The 8,984-nt window shown below is 40.1% G+C and overlaps 1 protein-coding gene across 4 annotated transcripts; it reads right to left on the bottom strand.

The window, feature by feature from the left end:
* Window positions 1-1,620: 1,620 nt before the first annotated feature.
* LOC115729147 (uncharacterized WD repeat-containing protein all2124-like) lies at window positions 1,621-8,582 on the bottom strand. 4 transcript variants are annotated; one of them, XR_007196954.1, is made up of 9 exons: window positions 8,283-8,582; window positions 7,590-7,767; window positions 7,221-7,318; window positions 5,950-6,055; window positions 4,751-4,965; window positions 3,747-3,789; window positions 2,992-3,232; window positions 1,994-2,160; window positions 1,621-1,840 (listed from the first exon to the last, which is right to left on the bottom strand). XR_007196954.1 is itself a non-coding variant. In XM_030659602.2 (9 exons), the coding sequence occupies exons 1-9, from the start codon at window positions 8,483-8,485 to the stop codon at window positions 1,761-1,763; spliced, it is 1,344 nt and encodes a 447-aa protein (XP_030515462.2). In that variant the 5' UTR covers window positions 8,486-8,582; the 3' UTR covers window positions 1,621-1,760. The 4 variants fall into 4 exon arrangements, 3 of the variants coding, with proteins under 3 accessions (XP_030515462.2, XP_030515461.2, XP_048128700.1); XM_030659602.2 differs by having other exon boundaries at window positions 2,979-3,232; XM_030659601.2 differs by having other exon boundaries at window positions 1,621-2,160; window positions 2,979-3,232.
* Window positions 8,583-8,984: the final 402 nt, after the last annotated feature.

Here is an 8,984-nt window from a genome sequence, read left to right as displayed (position 1 = left end):
TTTGTAAAAGAGTAGGTTGGCAAAACTGGATGACGCTTCGACTAACATCGCGGAAGCTAAAACTAGGAGACAAGCACGGAAGACGGCACTAATCAATCGGCAGCAAGCCGGGAAATCGATACAAAAGCAAAAAGAACAGATCTATCGTACCTGAGTGCGAACCGTGTGGTTCTCATCCCATAAGATGTCATTGCATGCAGCCCTCATATAGAAGTAAAATAACCAAAGGGATCAACAAAGTTGGAACTGCTGCAACGCAGAAAGCCCGTCCAAAGATGCTCTTCTAACCCCTGTTGTTAAAGCCAACAGACGCTAAGCAAGGCCAAACCTCCCTACCAAATCAGTTTAAAAAATTCTTCAGTAAATCAAATAAGAAGAGAAGTCTCCTTTCAAGATATTCAGTCATTAAATACAAGCTCCAACGACGACAAAATATACGCTTTCCTCCACACCAATTCAATTCATATTCGCATGACATTTATTCTATCCGTCCATTTTTCTTAGGCTGCAAAGCTAAGTGGTGAATGATGAGACAGTGGCATCGCTAGTGAATACATACGAGAAAAAGTCGGTTCATACCCTTTTGCAGATACAAGAATCTATCGATAATCTTGAAATGCTTTTTTCCTTCTTCTTTTTTGCCAAGAGGATGCAATCCATGATTGAACAGGAGATCCGAAAACTCAGAGAAAAGGAAACAGTCACTAGCAGCACGAGCGAATAACTAATCAACGCATTCAAGACATTACCGGTACATTTACTAACAAGGTTCTATTCTCTGAAACGACAAAGACAATTCATCTGCCTCTGCAGCTCAAAATCATGGATAGGAGGTGAAACAGAAAGAAATCTGCAGAAGAACACACCAGAGCCCCAGTGACACTTTCTGAATTGCTTCCCGAACGAATCAAAATATGAACACAACACCGTCATGAACCCTCCACGTCTGGTTCTGGGCCACACAGTCAGATATCCCCAGTCAGATTCCTCATCTCCTGCAGCCTTATATGTGCGAAGAACACGCCATAATGGAACTGCAATAAAGGAATAAAAAAACCACTCCCATGTTCTTATTTTGCTCACCACTAGCACGCTGTCATCAGAGCAAGGGGCAGAAGACCATTGGTTGGTTACTATGAACTTGCTAGGTAAGCGGGAATAGTACTTTTGACAGACAACAAATCTGGAATCAGGTTGGATAGACAAGACAAGAGGGGCTCCACAATGTTGATTAATGCAAAAATAAACCACTTTATAGCAAAGAGGATGAGTGATCAACTTAGGATAACAATCCTGGATGAACTTTAACAGAGCAAATCCAATCCTACATGACAAGGGCACCCGTCAGGGGAAGATGGTTATCTACCACCAGAGCCTATCGGTCCCGTTTTAAGACATGTAGAACACCAAATCCTTATGGTACTTGGTGTCGAATACTCTGCAAGAAGGACACGACGTCGGATTGCAGATCTTGGTTATTTTGTTTGGCTACTGCAGGTGTCAAACACATCAATGGGCATTGGGGAAATACCGAATTTGTAAGTTCATTTTTCTCTATTTATGAAGAAAAGATCATCCCCAGCGTGTCTACCAAAGATCCATCACCATCATTCAGCGGTCAAGATATAAATGAAGCAGAAGGACGTGCAACCGATTACACAAGAACGCAGGAAAAGATACATAACTCTTCACTATATTTTCATTTCCAGGGGAGCATTCTACATTTAGGTATCTGTACAAACGTTTATAACATCAGCACTTCAGGCATCATCATCCGAATGGGAATTTGGCTGCCAAAACTTTGATGTGCGCTCATCCTCGTATTGTGCAACCGGGTGGTCTGCAAATGTGAAGTCCCTGAGGCGCACGAGTCCACCTTGAAGGCCAGAAGCAGCAGTAACGATTCGGCAACCATCTACAGCAAAGGCCGAACATCCAAAGGTGCAACCCACTTCTTCCGGGCTACAACAAAATAAGGAGTTCGCCAGATTACCAGTGTCAGCTTCCCAAACATTAACATAATCATCTTCTGGGCTCCCCGTAACTATTTTGTATGAATCCATATGCAAATGCGCCACAGGACCTGAATGCCCATCCAGCTCAGCTATTGGCACAGATTTATTTTGGCCCTGGTTCTTTCTGACATCCCAAAGCGTCGCCCTGCAACATCACAAAGATCTTGCTTTCAGAGCACTAGAATTATCGAGCAGAAAACAAACTTTAAACAGAATAAATTTTCCGTATAAGGGGCATTTTTGAATCCCCTTTGTCATGTTTGTCTTTGACCGTTTATTACCAGCTTACTACTGACCCCACTCACCCCCCAAAAAAATAAAAATAAAAAATAAGCAAGCCTGGGCCGTTAAATTAGAGGAACATCATAATAGCTCTAACTACTGTTGCAGATATTATATCCAACTATGGCATAAGAACGCGCATGTTCGTTGAAAACCTTTTTCTTGTTCAGTGTTTTCTATTCCATTAGAGTTAGGTAACTATCTATAACTGCTATCCTAACCATGCCACAGTTTTTTCTCGCCAACAAAAAGATGTGCTCAGGGTACCTGCGCAACTCATTAGAAGACAACACTGAGAAAACGAGTGACACTTTTGCCATAGGTGCACTCAATGGGTGTAATAATTTTACATCACGAAAGTCGATGGCTTTGTCTTGCATGCTTTGTTTACTCTTATAGGAATGAAAGTATGGTCTACCCAACAACCTAAATGTATTGCACCTGTATTCACTCTATTTGGTCCAAGGATGTCCAGTTGTTTTAGCTTCCCATATCCCTATATTAATATGCAGCTTATCATTAGAATAAACATATGAAGATTGCTTATTATTCGGAAATTACTGGATCAAAGGAAACAACCGCTAATGCGAAGTGCTCTGGACAAATTCTAGCGCGATCCCTCAATGTAGAATCAATACAAGAGCTCATCAAAAGATATCTACTGCCACAACAAAAACTAACCTGCCAGTCTCACCCGTACAGATTAATGACTTCGAAGGAATAATTTCAAATGAATACAAGCTTGTTTGGGAAGTAGCTGCAGTGCTAACTCTTTGCATTGTCCTTAAGTCTATAATGGCAACACGGGAACCGGCAGCCACATAGAGCAGCGATTCGTGGCACTTCATGTTTACAGGTGCACCAGAAACAGAAGCCATTCCAACGCAGCATGACGAACGAACAGCAGATGATGCATTTGCATCCCAAACTCTTATCTAACATAAAAATGAACATCATATATCAGGTTAAAAGAACACAATATCCCAAATGAACCAGCATTCCCTGAAAACAAGACGATCGCAATAACTCTATTCAAATAAAAGAAGGCCATACTGAAGTCAAGAAATTCAGCTTATTCTACCGGAAGACATGCTTAGTACTTATGGAGCCTATTCGCATGCTGTTGCTTCTTCTGATCTATACGCTTCTCAACAAGAAGAGTCCTTAGTGGAATAATCTCTCTTAATTTATACGTCAAGAATCCATTAATGGCACTTGATGGAAGTTGCTCAGGGATCCAAGGAATTGAGAGAAATTAGAGTGGATAAATGAGAAAAAAGTTCAGAACGCGGTGAAAGTGGCCGTGCTTTAATTAAGCGGAATAAGTTCCTAAAAAATGCAGGTTTCATTAACATCATGATCAACTGATGACATGCATAGACCAATTTATTGAATTTATGTTCATATACAGAATAGACATAGACTCTTCAAGAGATAAGATAGAAGTACCTTAGAATCTCTTGAAATAGACACCAAAAGAGAAGTACTGTGCCTGCAAGGAAATACAAACCCATGGTCATATCAGCATCTGGTTCAAGAACATCACACCATTGAGAAATAAAACACGACCAAATGCCAACTTGGAAATACAGTACTATTGAGAAACTTAGAAACTTGATAAGGAGCTTGCGAGTCGCTAATCCATCTGAATGACTGATAGTGACAATTGGAAGAGTAGATAGTAACTCTGAAACACTACTCAAAATGATTAACTTCTATATCTCGTGAGAATTACCATGGCATGAACTGAATCCTAATAACCAAGCCTACAAACCAGTAATGCGATTCTGGATTTTCCAAAAGAAGAGGCTTCTAACAGGTGCACAGAATGATTAAAGCAGAAAGGAAGACTTCACTGGATGTGAGTATAAGAAAAGATGTGACAGACATCACATTAGTGTATTTGATGCCTTTGAGTAAGATGGAGGTCCTCACTTTGAAGCAATTTGGACAAGTGAATGATAAATTTTAGAAGCTCCTGTGAGAAAATTCTCTCTAATCCGGATGCAGGTTAAAGGGCAGAGAAAAAGCTAAAAGTTTGCGGATAAGAACTTTAAGAAATATCTTGAGAACTTAGATCGTCACGTGTCACTAAGGATTAATAGTGCACAGCTTAGAGGATGCGTGTGCCCAACATTTGTTGAAGTAAGGCTTTGTCTTTCTTATTATTCCCTAGAAAAATTAGCTCACAGATGGGGAACCAAGAACATGATGGGCTAAACTCTACTTTGAAGTTACGTCCTGATATGTAGCAATCACAGAAAAAGAAGACAAAGTGATAGCAACTAATTTACCAACTTCAATGAATTAAAAAATGTGCCTTTTGTATCATACCTAGAGCTCATTTGAAAACAGAATGTACAAGCCAAGGACCAAAGTTTCCTTAAACCTTCTCAAAAATACCAAAATAGAAGAGATGCCACAGTACAGTTCTTTGAGAAACAGACACATACCCAGCAACTGAAATAAACTTGACTGGCTTCTCATGCCCGTAAAATGTGGTCTTTAAAGCTTGTTGTCCGCGTTTCCCACTTGAAAGGGACCAAAGCCGAACAGTGCCATCCTCACCTCCACTTGCCAATACCCCACCCTTCCCTTCACCTATTAATTTATCAGACAGGGTGAAAACTGGGCCACTGTGACCTCTAAAACACCGTTGGCATGCACCCTGAGAAAGGAAGCATTAGAATGAGAGACTACACATAACTTTTAGGGATAAAGCAGACAATAGTCCCTGAACTTCTTTTTTTGGGGGGGAGTCAGTTGGGTCCTTCAACTACATGTTTTTTTGTTCGAGTTAATACTTGTGTTAAATAAAGACCACGTCAAGCACATACATCCATGTCAATGCCAAATCATCTCGCTCGCCCTAACTATTTGCTGACAGGGACCAAAAAAAAAAAAAAGAAACCAGAAGTCAGAGAGAGAGAGAGAGAGAGAGAGAGAGCTCCCTGGTGGAAGAGATGAAGATGAAGGCGCTAGCTGGGTGGTGGCGATGGCACAGCCCAGCCACCAGCGAAGGTCCAGTGACCTTTGCCATTGTCTAGGACCACCACTGTGAGTGGTGGCACCGCAGCTACCCTAAACCAGCAAGAGTGTGCGCGTGAAGTTTCCCCTCCTTCCCCTCTGTATTGGCTATTCCAGTATCTTTTTCCCTTTCTGATTCTTTTCTTTTGAAATTTTGAAAAGTATATATATATCTTTTTTGTATTGTATCATCTAAAATTCTAAATTTCTATATGAGATGCCACATGGGATGCCAGCATGACACTTAACAGTGATGAAATGGCCACGTCTATGGTTCTGTTTATTTTTTAATAGGACTAATTTGAACAGAAAGTATATAGTTCAAGGACCCAGTTGGCCACAAAAAGAGTTGAGAAACCAGATGAAACAAAGTGAAAAGGTTTGGGACTACTGGTGCATTCGCTTCTAATTTTAAGTTACTATAGGTTATAACCTAACTGATGATCAAAATGGTTAAAGGTCAACAAATTATTTTCTTTAAAACTTAAAGCCAAATAGGAGAACAAATTGCTTAAGCTTCTCATTACCTTAAAGTCCTTAGCAGAAATAACATTTACAGTTGCATTTCTACACAGACTTATTTCTCGTTCAAACAAATTTCACGGAAGTCCAGTTAATCCCGTACCTTCCACCATAGCCGAATGGAACGATCACAGCTTGATGTCACCAGTGCACTTTCCACACTCTCCGTCTCACCTCGGAATGAAGAAATTAGACTAAGGGGAAAAAGTCTGCAAATCAAAGGATTCATAATTAAAATAATAAGATATCAAACTTCTCATGGGAATTAGACATTGAAACTTTTGTTGACATCTAGAAACAAAAGATCTACTTGAACTACCCAAAAGAAAGAAAGAAAAAAGCTCAATTTGATTAGTGTGGAGAAAACTTTAAGAAGTAGACACTCCCATTTGCTACTAGTTATTGAATTGATTCATACACAATAACCCACATTTGTCATTTGCATATAAAAAATCCTATGACACCAAGTTGAGACAGGTAGAATAGCAGGTTCAGGACCGAAGTGCCTCTAGGTGTTAACCAGATCAAGACCCTAACTTGAGTTTTATTTTCCCTCTAGAGTAGTGCCAGTTCCAATAACGAAGCCAGTGGCCCAATGATCTATGACACGAAATTGTGTGCAGTAACATGAGTGCCGTAGAAGAGAATGCTCTAGTAGATGCACGGATGTTCAAGATAGAACTACACTTTACGGAGGAAATGTTAGTACAGGTCTAATTGCTCCACAGAAACTCTTTTGAGGTAAATCAGGACACATGAAACAATGGCCTTTATTAGCTATGGTAAGAAGATGTGGCTTTTAGATGGAGAAATAGGGTAAAAGGAGTAAGGAACATATGGGAAGACAATTTGAAGAAGACTTTCATCATGGAGGATTTGATACTAAACAAGTTAATGGCACAACAGGATCTGGTCAACCAGCCCATTGAGGGCGGCGCATAGCCTTCTTTGCTGGCACTTTCGTTACATAGAACCAAATTTCCCATTGACAAGTCAACCACAATTTTTGAGTGTTTAATCCCAAAATCATTCCCAAAAAAAAAGGAAGAAGAAGAAATAAGATGCTTTCATTTGCTCTTCAAGAGAAAATTCATACAAAGGAGACATTATCAAGGTGTACCCAGTGAGATGAGAACTTTCAGGTTATAGTACGAAACTTTAACTGCACATAGACAGCCAACATCACTATGTCATCCTCATTTAATCCCGTTCGTCTTTACCGAAATTTTGTCCATAAATATAAGAAAATGACAGTATGGCATTATACTACAGAACATGTAGCAGCATGTAGCATGAATCATTAATTAACCGATGTCTAGTTTCATAATCTACTCTAGACAACAGCTGAAAGTAAATCCAAGCTACGAATCTCACCTCATACAAGTAACTCTTGCATTGTGATCGTTTAGAGCAATAACAGATTCCCATCGACCTAGAGAGCTATCGAACTTCATAAAGCGTAAGGTTGACCCCTGAATGCAACACCATGTGTAGCAAGTGTCACAAGCTTATTTTGGTCAGGATTCGCACTGGATACATGAAATCAATTTCTATAACAACTAATTCATAAACTTTTAAGACTGTTTCTTCGTAAAAAGTAGGTTGGAAACACTTGATGACACTTTGAATAGACGCTAATGTTACGGAAGCTAAAACTAGGAGACAAGTATGGAAGAAGGCGCTACTCAAACAGAAGCAAGCTGGGAAATCAACATAAAAGCAAAAAGAACATATGTATCATACCTGAGCAAGAACCGTGTTGTTCTTCTCCAATAAAATATCATTGTACGTAGCCTCTGTAAAGTAGTCCATAACCAAGGGATCAACAAATTTAAACTGCTGCAGTGCAGAAAGTCTGTCCAAATATGCTCTTCTAACCCCTGATGAAAAGCTGGTAGACGCTTGTCGAGGCCACTTCTCCCTACCAAATTGGTTAAAAGCGTCACTCAGTAAATCAATTTTCAAGGGACAACGGCCGGCAAACAAATATCTAACGACTTAGTCAACTAGGAATACTAAGAAGAGAAGTCTCATTTCAAGATCTTCAGTCATTAAATACATCCTCCAAGGACAACATAATATACAACTATTCCATATCGATTCAATAAATATCGCATCAACATTTCTTTTATCCTTCCACTTTCTTAGACTGCAAAGCTAAGTGGTAACTGATGAGGCAGTGGCAACCCTTAAAGTTTGCAATTCCAGAGACAATTCTCCTATACGAAGCTTTCCAGCAACTAAGTCACAGCACAAAAATCTGCAACAACACCCATGAAGTCCCAAATGACGACCGGCAACTTTACACTGTACTTTTTCCTCCCCTTATCACTGTGGTTATAGGAATTTACGAAATCTTTATACATCCATAGTCGATTCATCACATACGTAAACGGACTCGCATCATAGTCTCGTGAAGGACACTGTCACACTGACCTATACAGGCGGTGCCAGACGGAATCGGAATAAGCGACGCGCTTGAGGAACTTGCAGGACATGGCCATGTTCGACACCTCCTGCAGCGTCAAGTAATCCGCACAGCGGGCCAGCGCGTCGACGTCCACGTCGGTGATCGACGTTGACGTCGCCATCGTCGTTCTCGGAGAACAGCTATGGCTCGTCGACGGAGGCAGGTCCATCTTTAGCTCCGCCTGAAAACCCTAGTGCGCACGGTTACTGGTGATTCCGACCGATGGTCCGACGACGGGTGAAAACGACCTCAAAGCCACCGAGCTTTACTGCGTGTACCGCTATTTATATCTTTGCATTAGCGGAAAAACGAAGGTTCTCGTTTAAAGTGCTGGAAAAATTACCGACAGGTTATAATATCACATTTACCTTAGGGTTAATGTAGCAAAAAAAACCTTAAATTATGCACATCGTGACATAAATATATGAACTTTTTTGTGTCACTAAAAATCATAAAATTACCCATTATGGCATAAATATCCCAAATTTTTTTACGTCAGGTATGACAAATATACTTTTAATGAAAATTTTGGGTTTTCACGTGACACCAAAAAAGTCAAAAATATTTGCGTCACAGTGAATAAGTTGAGTTTTTGACGACATAAAAAAATTAAGAATATTTGTATCACAGTGCACATAATTTTAGATTTGTGATATTTGCCCTTTGAT

Source organism: Rhodamnia argentea, chromosome 11 (genome assembly GCF_020921035.1).
Source record: "Rhodamnia argentea isolate NSW1041297 chromosome 11, ASM2092103v1, whole genome shotgun sequence".
NCBI lineage: Eukaryota > Viridiplantae > Streptophyta > Magnoliopsida > Myrtales > Myrtaceae > Rhodamnia > Rhodamnia argentea.
This window is presented reverse-complemented; position numbering and strand designations above follow the sequence as displayed.

Coding starts and splice junctions, on each gene's coding strand:
- LOC115729147 (XM_030659601.2), bottom strand. CDS start 8,485: ATGGACCTGCCTCCGTCGACGAGCCATAGCTGTTCTCCGAGAACGACG. Junction 7,768..8,282: donor GTCTGGCACCGCCTGTATAG/GTCAGTGTGACA, acceptor CCAATTTGGTAG/GGAGAAGTGGCCTCGACAAG. Junction 4,966..5,949: donor CCATTCGGCTATGGTGGAAG/GTACGGGATTAA, acceptor TTCCTTTCTCAG/GGTGCATGCCAACGGTGTTT.